The sequence below is a fragment of the Schistocerca serialis genome, chromosome 7 (assembly GCF_023864345.2).
Source record: "Schistocerca serialis cubense isolate TAMUIC-IGC-003099 chromosome 7, iqSchSeri2.2, whole genome shotgun sequence".
Taxonomy (NCBI): domain Eukaryota; kingdom Metazoa; phylum Arthropoda; class Insecta; order Orthoptera; family Acrididae; genus Schistocerca; species Schistocerca serialis.
In genome coordinates this window covers 580,315,247-580,333,630 of record NC_064644.1, presented here as the reverse complement: position 1 = coordinate 580,333,630, position 18,384 = coordinate 580,315,247, and the positions used below count along the sequence as shown (strand labels likewise).

General features: G+C 46.5%; 1 protein-coding gene across 1 annotated transcript; it reads right to left on the bottom strand.

Moving 5' to 3' along the window:
* Positions 1-252: 252 nt before the first annotated feature.
* LOC126413264 (uncharacterized) lies at positions 253-11,695 on the bottom strand (the record flags this gene model as incomplete). The annotated part of the gene is made up of 3 exons (XM_050083166.1): positions 11,555-11,695; positions 506-1,283; positions 253-407 (listed from the first exon to the last, which is right to left on the bottom strand). Coding segments are annotated over exons 1-3 (1,074 nt in total), but the record flags the coding sequence as incomplete, so codon positions are not given.
* Between the last annotated feature and the right edge of the window lie 6,689 nt (positions 11,696-18,384).

Genomic DNA, 18,384 nt, shown 5'->3' with positions numbered 1-18,384 from the left:
CAAGTTATTCCTGGTTTTGTACAACAAGTGATAATGGTATTTATTGCTTTGGACAACATTTGACTGTATTTATCTTGGAAAATCTTTTACTACCATGTACTACATTTCTACCAAAAGAAATTTCATAGTGTATGAGCAGAGTCAGGCTTGAAAGAACACACAACATATTTTTCAAAAAAATATTCATTGCCTGTTTACATACATCGTATTTTAGAGGTCATCATCAACATTGTCACTATCATTACTGTCGTCGTCGTCGTCGTCCTCGTCGTCATCACTTTCTAAATTAATAACTATAGCGTCTATTATGTCTTCCACAACCCCATCCTTAACCCAATATTCTCTTTCAAGTTTCTCCACATGGAGGCAGTATGCACTCCAGTCATCTTGACTTATCGTTTCAAAACCTGTAACAATTGGGACAAGTTTTTGTATACGCTCTCTTTCGGTTACGGTAAAATTTAGTTCGGAATAAAACATGGAAGCTCAGAAAATGTCTACATACCTTCTTTCACCAACTGCAGCAACTTCGTCATGCAAATATCTCCAAGAATATTTCTTCCTCTGACGAAATTCTTGAGCTTTGCCCACGCCATTTCAATTGGATTTAAGTCACAGTTGTATGGTGGAAGTCGCAGCACAGTGTGTCCATGGGCTTCAAGTATTTTATTAATTTCAAATACTTTGTCTTCCGGCTTATGTTGTTTAATTAAATCAAATAATTTTGTTTTTCTCATTGTCAACTCAGCTTCCACCTTATTTTTTAATAACCATTCAATCATTTCGCTTTTATTCGAGGACCTAGTTGGAGCTTTGTTGTGTTCCTTGTTGTGATATGAAGCGTTGTCCATAACAATAACACAGTTCGGTGGCAGATTCGGAATCACTTTATTCGATATCCAATTAGAAAAATTTTCGTAGTTCATTTGCCCATGGTAGTCTCCTGTTGCACAACCCGCTTTATAAGCCAACTGTGCGTTGGGTAAGAACCCATCTTTTGATCCAATATTCACCACTATAATCCTATTGCTTCCGCTAACATTGTCCATAATGCCCTCAACGCCAGGGCCCTGCCAACATTTTCTGTAAGTAATGTTATTGTCCACCCAAGTTTCATCAATATAAAAGAATTTTCTGCCTAGCTCCCTTAATTTCCTCACTTGGATCAGATACTTACATCGCCAGTCAATTATATCCGTTCTTTCTACGAGAATCTTTCGTTTACTTACAGATCTTTTCCAGGTAAATCCCATTTCACGCAATGTCTTGTGTAAAACATCTTTCTGCCAAGGAAAATGTATTTTTTGTTTCACGGCATTAAGCAATTTCCGTAATGTCGGCACTATTTTTTGGTTTATGTAAAAGTCCTCCATCGTTTGTCGAATGACTGATTTTGTGAAACTGTCTATGACGATGGGTTTCCTCCCTAAATTTTCAGTTTTCCTTCGCGGCGATTCCAGTAAACCATGCGGCTTGTTTTCACGTTCCTTCCTTATGCGTCCTATAGTGCCGAGGCTGACGTTTGCATAAACTGCAGCCCTTTGATTGGGGCTGTTAATGTTAACCAACAGTTCTTTTTGTGTTGCCTCCTTAACACACGCTGTAATAACGTTAGAGACGATCGAACGCTCGTTACTCCGCAAATACCTCCTCTTCTTCGTATTCCGCACATTTTCTTGCAATGCAGGGCGATTATCCATCACTTCGGGATACTGAAGTATATCAGTGAGTACACAAAGTCAACTGACTGACGCTGGCAACAAAGATTCCACAAACAGAAACGACGTATATCAGTATATCACTGCACGCTGAACTACACCGCTAGATGGGTAACAGGGCAACTGATTTTGGGTGGCCCTGTAGGCCAGTGGCAGCGTTCTTCCGGGGAAGGCCACTTCCCCCACCAAAGGCGCTGCTCGCTCTTCAGTTTACAGACAGACTATACTGGAACGCTCATGGAGGCACGAAGAGCAGCAGCGAACGGCAGCGTTGTGCCAGCAGGCTGCACATCCCCATCCAGGAACGCTGTCGATTGGTGGGTGTTTCGTCGTGTACATTGTCAGACCACGCAAAGGTGTGTGGATGGTGTGCGTCCGGTGGAGTACGTCTGGAGTCCGAAGGCGGCGTCACGTCGGCGGTGGAAGAGTGGTGCTGGCTCAGCTGCTGTTCAACGTCCATAGGTACAGCGCCTGGTGCATGCGAAGATGGTTGTACCTCCGACGGGGTGCAGACTGGTGCTCCCACCACGGAATCGTCCATTGGCGTAACATCTTGATAGGTGTGATCCTCATCGTCTTGAGACTGCGTCCTGCAGGTGTCAGACGGGGCGATCTGCCGTTTCCGAAGTCTCTCCGGCGACCGTTGCTTGCGCACGTGATTTTCAATGTCCGAAGACGCCTGGGGATCCGGATGTTCCGGCACAAAAGCATCGGTAGGCACAACCATGGAGTCAAGGGCCGTCCCCGGCACTAGAGGTTGCTCATCACTGCACACGACGGGGTGACGAGGCAAGGGCGCCGGTCCGTCCGCAACAGCCTGTTATTACCGGAGACGACGATGTGTCAGTAGCAGGAGCCACTGGTGATCGCCGTCGGGGATAGTTAGGCAGAAATTCGACATATATCAGCGGTAACATCGTTGGAGCTGTCGTCGCCTGCAGGTCCCTAGGCGGTAACTATGTGATTCCGCGTTGCAGACAGCTAGAACGGAGGTGTAATTTTTTGCCACATCCCGAGCATGTCTTCCGCTGGCCATCATAAATTATAATTGCACGGCAGCCACCAGTATGTAAGTAGAATGGCACACGTTTGGTTAGCTCTACGTGGATCTGTTGCACTCCACTGAGAGCTTGATATGTAGTGAATTGAACCTACTTTTCAGCTGTAAGATTCTTCTCCTTTCCATGTGGACGGAATGCACATACCACTACCTCTGAAGGCACCACAAAAAATATGGTTCAAATGGCTCTAAGCACTATGGCACTTAACTGATGAGGTCATCAGTCCCCTTTTTTTTGGTCATCAGTCTACTGACTGGTTTGATGCTGCCCGCCACGAATTCCTTTCCTGTGCTAACCCCTTCATCTCAGAGTAGCACTTGCAACCTACGTCCCCAATTATTTGCTTCACGTATTCCAATCTCTGTCTTCCTGTACAGTTTTTGCCCTCTACAGCTCCCTCTAGTACCATGGAAGTCATTCCCTCCTGTCTTAGCAGATGTCCTATCATCCTGTCCTTTCTCCTTATCATTGTTTTCCACATATTCCTTTCCTCTCCGATTCTGCGTAGAACCTCCTCATTCCTTACCTTATCAGTCCACCTAATTTTCTACATTCGTCTATAGCACCACATCTCAAATGCTTCGATTATCTTCTGTTCCGGTTTTCCACAGTCCATGTTTCACTACCATACAATGCTGTACTCCAGACGTACATCCTCAGAATTTTCTTCCTCAAATTAAGGCCGGTATTTGATATTAGTAGACTTCTCTTGGCCAGAAATGCCTTTTTTGCCATAGCGACTCTGCTTTTGATGTCCTCCTTGCTCCGTCCATCATTGGTCATTTTACTGCCTAGGTAGCAGAATTCCTTAACTTCATTGACTTCGTGACCATCAAGCCTGATGTTAAGTTTCTCGCTGTTCTCATTTCTACTACTTCTCATTACCTTCGTCTTTCTCCGATTTACTCTCAAACCATACTGTGTACTCATTAAACTGTTCATTCCGTTCAGCAGATCATTTAATTATTCTTCACTTTCACTCAGGATAGCAATGTCATCAGCGAATCGTATCATTGATATCCTTTCACCTTGTATTTTAATTCCAGTCCTGAACCTTTCTTTTATTTCCATCATTGCTTCCTCGATGTACTGATTCAAGAGTAGGGGCGCTAAGCTACAGCCTTGTCTTACTCCCTTCTTAATACGAGCACTTCATTCTTGATCGTCCACTCTTATTATTCCCTCTAGGTTGTTGTACATATTGTATATGACCCGTCTCTCCCTATAGCTTACCCCTACATTTTTCAGAATCTCGAACAGCTTGCACCATTTTATATTGTCGAACGCTTTTTCCAGGTCGACAAATCCTATGAAAGTGTCTTACTTTTTCTTTAGCCTTGCTTCTATTATTAGCCGTTACGTCAGAATTGCCTCTCTCGTCCCTTTACTTTTCCTAAGGCCAAACTGATCGTCACCTAGCGCATTCTCAATTTTCTTTTCCATTTTTCTGTATATTATTCTTGTAAGAAGCTTCGATGCATGAGCTGCTAAGCTGATTGAGCGATAATTCTCGCACTTGTCAGCTCTTGCCGTCTTCGGTATTGTGTGGATGATGCTTTTCCGAAAGTCAGATGGTATATCGCCAGACTCATATATTCTACACACCAACATGAATAGTCGTTTTGTTGCCACTTCCCCCAATGATTTTAGAATTTCTGATGGAATGTTATCCATCCCTTCTGCCTTATTTGACCGTAAGTCCTCCAAAGCTCTTTTAAATTCCGATTCTAATACTGGGTCCCCTATCTCTTCTAAATCGACTCCTGTTTCTTCTTCTATCACATCAGACAAATCTTCACCCTCATAGAGGCATTCAACGTATTATTTCCACCTATCTGCTCTCTCCTCTGCATTTAACAATGGAATTCCCGTTGCAATCTTAATGTTACCACCGTTGCTTTTAATGTGCCCAAAGGTGGTTTTGACTTTCCTGTATGCTGAGTCTGTCCTTCCGACAATCATATCTTTTTCGATGTCCTCATTTTTCCTGCAGCCATTTCGTCTTAGCTTCCCTGCACTTCCTATTTATTTCATTCCTCAGCGACTTGTATTTCTGTATTCCTGATTTTCCCGGAACATGTTTGTACTTCCTCCTTTCATCAATCAACTGAAATTTTTCTTCTGTTACCCATGGTTTCTTCGCAGCTACCTTCTTTGTACCTATGTTTTCCTTCCCAACTTTTGTGATGGCCCTTTTTAGAGATGTCCATTCCCGTTGCACTCTTAATGTTACCACCGTTGCTTTTAATGTCACCAAATGTGGTTTTGACTTTCCTGTATGCTGAGTCTTTCCTTCCGACAATCATATCTTTTTCGATGTCTTCATTTTTCCTGCAGCCATTTCGTCTTAGCTTCCCTGCACTTCCTATTTATTTCATTCCTCAGCGACTTGTATTTCTGTATTCCTGATTTTCCCGGAACATGTTTGTACTTCCTTCTTTCATCAATCAACTGAAGTATTTCTTCTGTTACCCATGGTTTCTACGCAGCTACCTTCTTTGTACCTATGTTTTCCTTCCCAACTTTTGTGATGGCCCTTTTTAGAGATGTCCATTCCTCTTCAACTGTACTGCCTACTGCGCTGTTCCTCATTGCTGTATCTATAGCGTTAGAGAATTTCAAACGTATCTCGTCATTCCTTAGTACTTCCGTATCCCACTTCTTTGCATATTGAGTCTACCTGACTAATGTCTTGAACTTCAGTCTACTCTTCATCACTACTATATTGTGATCTGAGTCTATATCTGCTCGTGGGTACGCCTTACAATCCAGTATCTGATTTCGGAATCTCTGTCTGACCATGATGTAATCTAATTGAAATCTTCCCGTATCTCCCGGCCTTTTCCAAGTATACCTCCTCCTCTTGTGATTCTTGAACAGGGTATTCGCTGTTACTAGCTGAAACTTGTTACAGAACTCAATTAGTCTTTCTCCTCTTTCATTCCGTGTCCCAAGCTCATATTCTCCTGTAACCTTTTCTTCTACTCCTTCCCCTACAACTGCATTCCAGTCACCCATGACTATTAGATTTTCGTCCCCCTTTACATACTGCATTACCCTTTCAATATCCTCATACACTTTCTCTATCTGTTCATCTTCAGCTTGCGACGTCGGCATGTATACCTGAACTATCGTTGTCGGTGTTGGTGTGCTGTCTATTCTGATTAGAACAACCTGGTCACTGAACTGTTCACAGTAACACACCCTCTGCCCTACCTTCCTATTCATAACGAATCCTACACCTGTTATACCATTTTCTGTTGGAGTTGATATTACCCGATACTCATCTGACCAGAAATCCTTGTCTTCCTTCCACTTCACTTCACTGACACCTACTATATCTAGATTGAGCCTCTGCATTTCACTTTTCAGGTTTTCTAGTTTCCCTACCACGTTAAGCTTCCGACATTCCACGCCCCGCCTCATAGAACGTTAACCTTTCGTTAATTATTCATTCTTTTTCTCATGGTTACCTCCCCCTTGGCAGTCCCCTCCCGGAGATCCGAATGGGGGACTATTCAGTAATCTTTTGCCAATGGAGAGATCATCATGACACTTCTTCAATTACAGGCCACATGTCCTGTGGATACACGTTACGTGTCTTTAATGCAGTGGTTTCCATTGCCTTCTGCATCCTCATGTCGTTGATCATTGCTGACTCTTCCGCCTTTAGAGGCAATTTCCCACCCCTAGGACAAGAGAGTGCCCTGAACCTCTATCCGCTCCTCCGCCCTCTTTGATAAAGCCGTTGGCAGAATGAGGCTGACTTCTTATGCCGGAAGTCTTCGGCCGCCAATGCTGATTATTTATCAAAATGTAGGCAGTGGCGGGGGTCGAACCTGGGAGCGAAGACGTTTTGGTTATGAGTCAAAGACGCTACCCCTAGACCACGGGTATATTATCAGTACCCTAGAACTACTTAAACGTAACTAACATAAAGACATTTTTTGCCTCATCCCGGTCGAACGGTTCCAGACTGTAGAGCCTAGAACCGCTCGGCCACTCCGACCAGCCGGCATGGATGTGTGTGTTGTCCTTGGGTTGGTTAGGTTTAAGTAGTTCTAAGTTCTAGGCGACTGATGGCCACAGTTGTTAAGTCCCATAGTGCGCAGAGCCATTTGAACCATTTGAACTCCGGCCAGCTGAAGGCAGCTTGCGAGGGAGCTCAACTGTAAGGATCGTCCGCAGTCCAAGCCGCGCACGTTCCACAGTTACTTCACCGATGTGTTCATCAGAGTGACAGAATTTAAGACAACTTCGAATTACACTTAGAATTTTGTCACATATGTCCTCGTTAACCAATTTCACGTATACCACACTGCTCACTAAGACAGGTGGACGGCAACAAGATCTTTGTAATCAATCTTGACGCCATTTTTGATAAACCGTCGATTTCAAGTGCATTTGGTCGGGCATATTGAGGTGAGAGGTATTCAGGTGAGAAGGTAATCTTAAGCGTCGATTTTCTGTGGGAAGGAAATATAGCCCGCTAAGACGACAGAGTCACGTAAACAACACCACGAGCGAGCTGCGTAGACGTCCTTGCCGCTAGTGTGCCGAAAGGCGACTGATCTTGCATTTTCCAACAGATATCAAAATTTGGAGACTGACCTAGTAGACACAACACACAATTAAAATCGCCAACTTTCAAAGTATTCCTTGGACTTTTCCTTAACAGTTAAACCACCTCCTGAATGAAATTTTCACTTGGCAGCGGAGTGTGCGCTGATATGAGTCGATGTCGGTGCCTTCGCCTATCTTGGGTAAGTGCTCAACCAACTTTTATTTATTTATTTTTCTTAAGCAGAAGAAAGAAATTAAAATTTGTGCCACGGCCAGGACTTGAACCCGGGTCTTCTTGTTTACTTTTTTTGCGAGCAAGTGCTCTACTGACATTGTTTTTTGGTTTTTTAAAACGTTTTTTTGTCCCTCACCATTTTTTCGTTGGTAGGTGCGTTATCCACCTTGTTTTACTTGTCACGTTATTTAACTGAAAAGAGCCGGCTGGAGTGGCTGAGCAGTTCTAGGCGCTTCAGTCTAAAACCGCGCTACCGCTACGGTCGCAGGTTCGAATCCTGCCCCGTGCATGGATGTGTGTGATGTCCTTAGGTCAGTTAGGTTTAAGTAGTTCTAACTTCTAGGGTACTGATGACCTCAGATGTTAAGTCCCATGGTGTTCAGAGCCTTTTCTTTAATTGAAAAGAAGTGAAAAGAAGGAGAAGGTTTGTCTGCATTTCTTCTACCTCACGTATACGAAAACAGAACAATAAATTAAAATCAAATACATCGCCCGGAAATTGAACCTGGGCTGCCTGCAAGCTTTTTTTTCACGATGTCTTTCTTCTCCTGCCTCTTAGGAGCACAACTTTTGTTTTATCAGAAGCAACAAAAACAAGAGAGCCATACGCCAAAAATTATGCCGATAATGTGAACTAAAAACGGCCATCTTCCCTGCTAGGATCGCCTTATCGAAACTAGCGGCCAGTAAGAGGCGTTCGTCATCGCGATTGACATCACCAGTCATCAACCGTCGGAGCGTCCGGGGCCGCTGCACACAGTCAGAGACTGTGTTACCGTAGGGGAATTGCGGAAACATCACTTCTGCAAGTCAATTTCTTCTCACTCCCGGCACACCCCAGCTGGGGGGGGGGGGGGGGGGGGGGGAGGGTCCATGAATGGAGAACCCAAATAGTTTGTAAAAAGGTTCCGGTATTGCGTTCTGTTCGTTAAGACCAGGAACTCGTCGATCATGTATTGCCACAAATCGAGGACTTCCTCTTCACCGTCGCGGTACATGTAGTGTATCGATATTCCTTGTACCCAACTGACCGCATTCATCCGCGTCATCGGGAAATAGGCGGCGTCGGGGTGAAAGACGTCCAGGGGCACAATCGAAAGATAGGGGCGGCTTAGCAGGAAAGCCAGTATCTGGCGGATCAGTTTCCAGAACTCGCCTGCGGGGCCACAGTTCAGTCTGTGTCTGTCCGTGTCTACCGTGGCGCAACGGCGACCATATAGGGTCGTCAGTTAGGTGAATAACATGTAGCCTTCGTCATGTCAGAAATTTTTCGTTGGTGACCACACACCACGCTGACCTTACTGAAGTTGACAGGAAGTGAGCGTGGATGGCTCGCCAAACACGCTATTAGGCGACCGTGCGTGGCGTCGTAGATTGTCTTTAGGCGGAACACTATAATAAATCTTTGCTATCGGATTCCATGTCTCCGGTATAACCCCAACATATAGCTGTGCTCCACGATAAACGTCCTGATATGTGACAGTGACGGCGATAAGTATCCAACAGGCACCGGTGGGCACAGCGTGTGTGTGTGTGTGTGTGGCTACCTCTGCTGTCAGGATGCCAGGAAGACTGTTTGTTGGTGAAAGCCAGAGTCACCGCACTGAGCGAAGGTACAGCGCCAACGCTTTGTGCTAGACGTGAGCAAGTCCAACACCTCCGTTGTGGAGTAAGAGAAACAAAACGGATCTTACAGACGGCACCAGCGTTTACCACTTGTCCAAACATTGCCTGTATCCTGGAAGCCATCGTGTCTGTCATCGGTAATACGTGGGCGTAATGGTTAAGGTGAGAAGCCATGTGCATATTGACGTATTGAGCGCGTTGAAAAATGTCCAACGATCTGAGTTTGTTGAGGCGAGCCTCTATGCGGAGTCGTCGTAACACCTTACGATACATAAAGGCCACCATGCGTTTTGTCGATGGAGCGACATCCCTAGACATTTGAGCATTGGTACCTTTGTTAGGGGTACATCTAGTTCTGCAAGCATGCCTCGTCCCACCTCCGGGTTGCGTAATTGCCGGAGGCTGATCACACTGCCTGCAGTACTCTTGGAGCCAGAAAAGCGCCGTTTGTATTTCGTCACCAGTCCGTGCTAAGAACATCGAATCATCGGAGTATGCACCACAACGAAAGGTCACGGAGTGGAGGCAAAGTCCTTCCAAGCGTCTCCGCAGTCCGTGAAGAGCTGGTTCGATGTATTTGGCGAATAACATGGCTGAAAGAGGGCAACCCTTTCTGACGGACCTGTTGACACGGACGGGGGCGGACCTATAGCCGTTTACCATAATCTTCGCGACCGCCGCATGGATCAAACGAAGCCAACAGATGTCGTTATTTGCGGGATACCGATGTGTTCCATTACTGCACGCAGGAAACCATGTTCTACGCGATCGAAAGCGTGGTCAAAATCTAGCGCAACAAGAGCGCCGTGGAGGCGGCATGTTTGCATGTGCGCCACCACGTCTCTGTAGGAGCTCAAAGTCGTACACGCATTACGGTAGTCTCGCCTTCGAGGGCGGTTTGAGCAGTGTGAATGGCCGCCATTACGATAGGATTGAACCTCTCACGGAATATGCGTGTCAACTGCTTGTAGTCGGTGTTTATCATTGCCAGTGGTCGAAAATGAAGTGAGCAAACAGCCCCCTCCGAGTTTCGGCACCGGAATCAAGAGACCATCAGTGAATTCAGATTGTACTTGAATATCGCGGTTCAGGAGTTATCTGTACTGACCCACATGAGGTGCATAAGATCAAAAAGACTTTTTTTAGAATTACAGAGGGAGTCCCTCAAGGCATGGCGTATTGTTGGGAGGACCGATCATCATACCCTCTCGTAGTTCTTCCCTCCGAGAGACGGGTAGGTCAAACAGCAGTTCCCTGACTCCTACATCCCTGTTTTACTTTCGCTCGTAGAGCAGTGTATACAACTGTGCGAACGCTCGGGCAATGTCCATTTGCGTTTCGGCTCGTCATCCATCATCTGTCTCGACCTCCGTAATGAGCTGCCTCTTGAACGATATGGTAGAGGTAAGGTTGTTCTCCACTAGCCTCATCAGTTGTCGTGGCTCGCACTCACACATCCGCGAGACGTACGGCTGTGATACGTAGCAAATGTGATTGACGTCGTGTACTGCCGATTGTCGTACCGGCGACGGCGGTTGGACAGCCAGTTCGCGGAGCGCAGTGTAGTATAAATCAGTGGCCGTGGTATACCAGCGCACTCTTTCTCGTCCATAGCTGTCTAATATTCGGCACAAGGCGGGTTTGACACACCGTAACCACCACTGAATTGCAGAACAGTAGGCTGGTAATCACCGGTGGCATTTAGTCCTTGTGGACTCAACCTAGCATCTGTAATTTACGTCATAAAGCTCTCAAGCCATCAATAAGGGACACATTGAGGTACCACGGACCTCTATTTCGTCGGAGCCATTGGCGAGGGAGGTTGGGAGTACATACATTTGTGAGAGCTCCCGGTGCAGAATTGTGAGCTGGTAATCACCGGTGGCATTTAGTCCTTGTGGACTCAACTTAGCATCTGCAATTTACGTCTTCAAGTTCTCAAGCCATCAATAAGGGACACATTGAGGTGCCACGGACCTCTACTTCGACTGCGCCATTGGCGAGGGAGGGTGAGAGTACATATATATCTGAGAGCTGTCGGAGCAGAACTGTAGGCTGGTAATCACCGGTGGCATTTAGTCCTTGTGGACTCAACTTAGCATCTGCAATTCACGTCATTATGCTCTCAAGCCATCAATAAGAGACACATTGAGTTGCCACTGACCTCAAATTTGTCGGAGCCATTGGCGAAGGAGGGTGAGGGTACACACATCTGTGAGAGCTGCCAGTGCAGAACTGTAGGCTGGTAAACACTGGTGGCATTTAGTCCTTGTGGACTCAACTTAGCATCTGGAATTTACGTCATCAAGATCTCAAGCCATCAATAAGGGACACATTTAGGTGCCACAGACCTCTACTTCGTCGAAGCCATTGAAGAGAGTGGGTGAGAGTACACAAATCAGTGAGAGCTGCCGGTGCAGAACTGTAGGCTGGTAATCATCAGTGGCATTTAGTCCTTGTGGACTCAACTTGGCATCTGCAATGTACGTCATCAAGCTCTCAAGCCATCAATAAGGGACACATTAAGGGGCCACAGACCTCAAACTTGTTGGAGCCATTGGGGAGGGCAGGGGAGAGTACGTACATCTGTGAGAGCTGCCGGTGCAGAACTGTAGGCTGGTAATCACCGGTGGCATTTGGTCCTTGTGAACTCAACTTGGCATCTGAAATACACGTCATCAAGTTCACAAGCCATCTATAAGTGACACATTGAGCTGCCACAGACCTCTACTTCGTCGGGGCCATTGGCGAGGGAGGGTGAGAGTACACACATCTGTGAGAGCTGCCGGTGCAGAACTGTAGGCCGGTCATCACCAATGGCATTCAGTTAATGTGGACTCACCTTAGCATCTTCAATTTACGTCATCAAGCCCTCAACCCATCAATAAGGGACACACTGAGGTGCCACAGACCTCTACTTCGTCGGAGCCATTGGCGAGGGATTTTGATAGGACACACATTTGTGAGAGCTTCCGGTGCAGAACCGTTGGCTGGTAATCACTGGTGGCATTTTGTCCTTGTGGACTCAACTTAGCATTTACAATTTACGTCATCAATCTCTCAAGCCTTCAATAAGGGGCACATTGAGGTGCCACGGACCTCTACTTCGTCGGAGCCATTGCCGCGGGGGGGTGAGAGTAGATACATCTGTGAGAGCTGCCGATGCAGAACTGCATTCTGGTAATAATCTTTGGCATTTATTCCTTGTATACTCAACTTAGCATATGCAATTTACGTCCTCAAGCTCTCAAGCCATCAATAAGGGACACATTGAGGTGACAAGGACCTCTACTTCGCCGGAGCCATTGGCGAGGGAGGGTGTGAGTACACAAACTGTGATAGCTGCCTGTGCAGAACAGTAGGCTGTTAATCACCGGTGGCAGTTAGTCCTTGTGGACTCAACTTAGCATCAGCAATTAACGTCATCAAGCTCTCAAGCCATCAATAAGGGTCACGTTGGGTGCCACGGACCTCTACTTCGTCGGACCCATTGGCGTAGGAGGGTGAGAGTACATAAATCTGTGTGAGCTGCCGGTGCAGAACTGTTGGCTGGTAATCACCGGTGGCATCAGGTCTCAAGCCGTCAATAACGGACACATTTAAGTGCCAAGGACCTTTCCTTCGTTGGAGCCATTGAGGTGGGAGCGTGAGAGTATATACATCCGTGAGAGCTGCCTGTGCAGAACTGTAGGATGGTCATCGACAATGGAATTTAGTAATTGTGGACTCAACTTAGCTTCTGCAATTTACGTCATCAAGCTCCCAAGCCATCAATAAGGGACACATTGAGGTGCCACGGACCTCTACTTCATCGGAAACATTGGCGAGGGATGGTGCGAATTCTCACAATTGTGAGAGACGATGGTGCAGAAGATTTTGTCCTTGTGGACTCAACTTAGCATGAGCAATTTACATCATCAAGATCCCAAACCATCAATAAGAGACACATTTAGGTGCCATAGACCTCTACTTCGACGGAGCCATTGGCAGCGGAGAGTGAGAGGACACACATTTGTGAGACCTTCCGGTGCAGTACTGTTTGCTGGCAATCACCGGTGCCATTTAGTCCTTCAGGACTCAACTTAGCATCTGTAATTTACGTCATCAATATTTCAAGCCATCATAAAGCGACACATTTCGGTGCCATGGACCTCTACTTCGTAAAAGCCATTGGCGATGTAGGGTGAGAGTACACACATACGAGAGAGCTGCCGGTGCAGAACTGTAGGCTGGTAATCACAGGTTGCATTTATTCCTTGTGGACTCCGCATCCGCAATTTACATCATCAAGCTCTCACACCACCAATAAGGGACACATTGAGGTGCCACGGATCTCTACTTCGTCAGAGCCATTGGCGAGGGAGGGTGAGAGTACATACATCTGTGAGAGCTGCCGGTGCAGAACTGTATTCCGGTAATCACCGGCGGCATTTAGTCCTGGGGGACCCAACTTAGCATATGCAATTTACGTCATCAAGCTCTCAAGCCATCAATATGGGACACATTGAAGTGCAATGGACCTCTACTTCATCGGAACCTTTGGCGAGGGAGGGTGTGAGTACACACATCTGTGAGAGCTGCCTGTGCAGAACAGTAGGCTCTTAATCACCAGTGTCAGTTAGTCCTTGTGGACTCAACTTAGCATCAGAATTTTACGTCATCAACTCTCACGCTATCAATAAGGGACACACTGAGGTGCCAGGGACCTCTACTTCGTCGGAGCCATTGACGAGGGAGGGTGATAGTACACTAATTTGTGAGAGCTGCCGGTGCAGAATTGTAGGCGTGTAATCACCGGCCGCATTTGAACCTTGGGGACTCAACTTAGCATCTGTAATTTACGTCATCAAGATCTCAAGCCATCAATAAGGGACACATTGAGGTACCATGGTCCCCTACTTCGTCAAAGCCATTGGCGGGGTACAGTGAGAGTACACACATATGTGAGAGCTGCCGGTGCAGAACTGTAGGCTGGTAATCACCGGCGGCATTTACTCCTTGTGGACTCAATTTAGCATCTGCAATTTACATCATCATGCTCTCAAGCCAACAATAAGGGACACATTGAGATGCCACGGACCTCTACTTAGTCAGAGCCATTGGCGAGAGAAGGTGAGAGTACACACATTTGTGCGAGCTGCCGGTGCAGTGCTGTAGGCTGGTAATCACCAGTAGCATTTAGTCCTTGTGGACTCAACAAAGCATCTGTAATTTACGTCATCAAGTTCTTAAGACATCAATAAAGGACACATTGAGGTGCCACATACCTCTACTTCGTCGGAGCCATTGGCGAGGGAGGGTGAGTGTACATACATCTGTGAGAGCAGCCGGTGCAGAAAAGTATTCGAATAAACACCGGAGGAATTTAGTCCTTTTGGATTCTACTTCGCATATGCAATTGACGTCATCAAGCTCTCAAGCCATCAATAAGGGACACATTGAGGTGCTCCGGACCTTTACTACGTCAGAGCCATTGGCGAAGGAGGGTGAGAGTACACACATTTGTGAGAGCTGCCTGTGCAGAACAGTAGGCAGTTAATCACCGGTGGCATATAGTCCTTGTGGGCTCATCTTAGCATCTGCAATTTACATCATCAAGCTCTCATGCCATCAATAACGGACACATTGAGATGCCACGGATGTCTACTTCGTCAGAGAATTGGCGAGGGAGGGTGAGAGTACACACATTTGTGAGAGCTGCCGGTGTACAACTTTAGGCAGGTAATCACCGGTGGCATATAGTCCTTGTGGGCTCATCTTAGCATCTGCAAATTACATCATCCAGCTCTCAAGCCATCAATAAGGGACCCTTGAGGTGCGACGGACCTCTACTTCGTCGGAGCCATTGTCGAGGGAGGGTGAGAGTACATACATCTGTGAGAGCTGCCCCTGCAGAACTGTAGGATGCTCAACACCAATGGCATTTAGTAATTGTGGACTCACGTTAGCATCTTCAATTTACGTCATCAAGCTCTCAAGCCGTCAGTAAGAGACACACTAATGTGCCACAGACCTCTACTTCGTCAGAGCCATTGGCGATGGATTTTGAGAGTACATACATTTGTGAGAGATCCGGTGCAGAACTGTAGGCTGGTAATCACCGGTGGCATTTAGTCCTTGCGGACTCTACTTAGAATCTGCAATTCACGTCATCAAGCTCTGAAGCCATCAATAAGGGACACATTGAGGTCCAACGGACCTCTACTTCGTTGGAGCCATTGGCAAGGGAGGGTGTAACTACACACATTTGTGAGAGCTGCCGGTGCACAACTGTAGGCTGGTAATCACCGGTGGCATTTAGTCCTTGTGGACCCAACTTAGCATCTGCAATTTACGTCATCAAGTCCTAAATCCATCAGTAAGGTCCACAATTATGAACCAAAGACATCTGCATCGTTGGAGCCATTGGCAAGGGAGGGTGGGAGTATACACAATTGTGAGAGCTGCCGGTGATGAACTGTAGGCTGGTAATCACCGCTAGCATTTAATCCTTGTGGAGTCAACTTAGCATCTGCAATTTTCATCATCATGCTCTAAAGCCAACAATTAGGGACACATTGAGGTGCCACGGACCTATACTTCGTGGGAGCCATTGGTGAGAGAGCGAGAGAGTACACACATCTCTGAGAGCTGCCGGTGAAGAACTGTAGGACGGTAATCACTGTTGGCATTTAGTTCTTTTTGACTCGACTTAGCATCTGCAATTTACGTCATCAAGCTCTCAAGCCATCAATAATTGACACATTGAGAGAACACAGACATCTACATCGGTGGAGCCATTGGCAAGGGAGGGTGAGGGTATACACATTTGTGAGAGCTGCCAGTGATGAACTGTAGGCTGATAATCACCGCCGGCATTTAGTCCTTGTAAAGTCAACTTAGCATCTGCAATTAATGTCATCAAGCTCTCAAGCCATCAATAAGGGACACATTGAGGTGCCATGGACCTCTACTTCTTAGGAGCCATTGGCGAAGGAGGCTTAGAGTACATAAATCTGTGAGAACTGCCAGTGCAAAACTGTAGGTTGGTAATCACTGGTGGTATTTTGACCTTGTTGACTCAATTTAGCATTTGCAATTTACGTCATCAAGCTTTCAAGCCATCAATAAGGGACACATTGAGGTGCCACGGATGTCTACTTCGTCAGAGAATTGGCGAGGGAGGGTGAGAGTACACACTTTTGTGAGAGCTGCCGGTGTACAACTTTAGGCAGGTAATCACCGGTGGCATATAGTCCTTGTGGGCTCATCTTAGCATCTGCAAATTACATCATCCAGCTCTCAAGCCATCAATAAGGGACCCTTGAGGTGCGACGGACCTCTACTTCGTCGGAGCCATTGGCGAGGGAGGGTGAGAGTACATACATCTGTGAGAGCTGCTGGTGCTGAACAGTATTCTGGTAATCACCGATGGCATTTAGACCTGGCGGACTGAACTTAGCATATGCAATTTACGTCATCAAGTCCTAAATCCATCAGTAAGGTCCACAATTATGAACCAAAGACATCTGCATCGTTGGAGCCATTGGCAAGGGAGGGTGGGAGTACATACATCTGTGAGAGCTGCTGGTGCTGAACAGTATTCTGGTAATCACCGATGGCATTTAGACCTGGCGGACTGAACTTAGCATATGCAATTTACGTCATCAAGCTCTCAAGCCATCAATAAGGGGCACATTGAGGTGCCACGGACCTCTACTTCTTCGGAGTCATTGGCGAACGAGGCTGAGAATTCATAAATCTATGAGAGCTGCCGGTGCAGAACCGTAGGCTGGTAATCACCGGTGGAATTTTCTCCTTGTGGACTCAACTTAGCATTTGCAATTTACGTCATCAACCTCTCAAGCCATCAATAAGGGACATATTTAGGTGCCAAGAGCCTCTCCTTTGTCGGAACCGTTGGGGAGGGATTGAGAGAGTACATACATCTGTGAGAGCTGCCCCTGCAGAACTGTAGGATGGTCAACACCAATGGCATTTAGTAATTGTGGACTCACGTTAGCATCTTCAATTTACGTCATCAAGCTCTCAAGCCGTCAGTAAGAGACACACTAATGTGCCACAGACCTGTACTTCGTCAGAGCCATTGGCGATGGATTTTGAGAGTACATACATTTGTGAGAGATCCGGTGCAGAACTGTAGGCTGGTAATCACCGGTGGCATTTAGTCCTTGCGGACTACTTAGAATCTGCAATTCACGTCATCAAGCTCTGAAGCCATCAATAAGGGACACATTGAGGTCCAACGGACCTCTGCTTCGTTGGAGCCATTGGCAAGGGAGGGTGTAACTACACACATTTGTGAGAGCTGCCGGTGCACAACTGTAGGCTGGTAATCACCGGTGGCATTTAGTCCTTGTGGACCCAACTTAGCATCTGCAATTTATGTCATCAAGTCCTAAAGCCATTAGTAAGGTCCACAATGAGGAACCAAAGACATCTGCATCGTTGGAGCCATTGGCAAGGGAGGGTGGGAGTATACACAATTGTGAGAGCTGCCGGTGATGAACTGTAGGCTGGTAATCACCGCTAGCATTTAGTCCTTGTGGAGTCAACTTAGCATCTGCAGTTTTCATCATCATGCTCTCAAGCCAACAATTAGGGACACATTGAGGTGCCCCGGACCTATACTTCGTGTGAGCCATTGGCGAGAGAGCGAGAGAGTACACACATCTCTGAGAGCTGCCGGTGAAGTACTGTAGGACGGTAATCACTGTTGGCATTTAGTTCTTTTTGACTCGACTTAGCATCTGCAATTTACGTCATCAAGCTCTCAAGCCATCAATAATTGACACATTGAGAGAACACAGACATCTACATCGGTGGAGCCATTGGCAAGGGAGGGTGAGGGTATACACATTTGTGAGAGCTGCCAGTGATGAACTGTAGGCTGATAATCACCGCCGGCATTTAGTCCTTGTAAAGTCAACTTAGCATCTGCAATTAATGTCATCAAGCTCTCAAGCCATCAATAAGGGACACATTGAGGTGCCATGGACCTCTACTTCTTAGGAGCGATTGGCGAAGGAGGCTTAGAGTACATAAATCTGTGAGAACTGCCGGTGCAGAACTGTAGGTTGGTAATCACTGGTGGTATTTTGACCTTGTTGACTCAACTTAGCATTTGCAATTTACGTCATCAAGCTTTCAAGCCATCATTAAGGGACACATTTAGCTGACA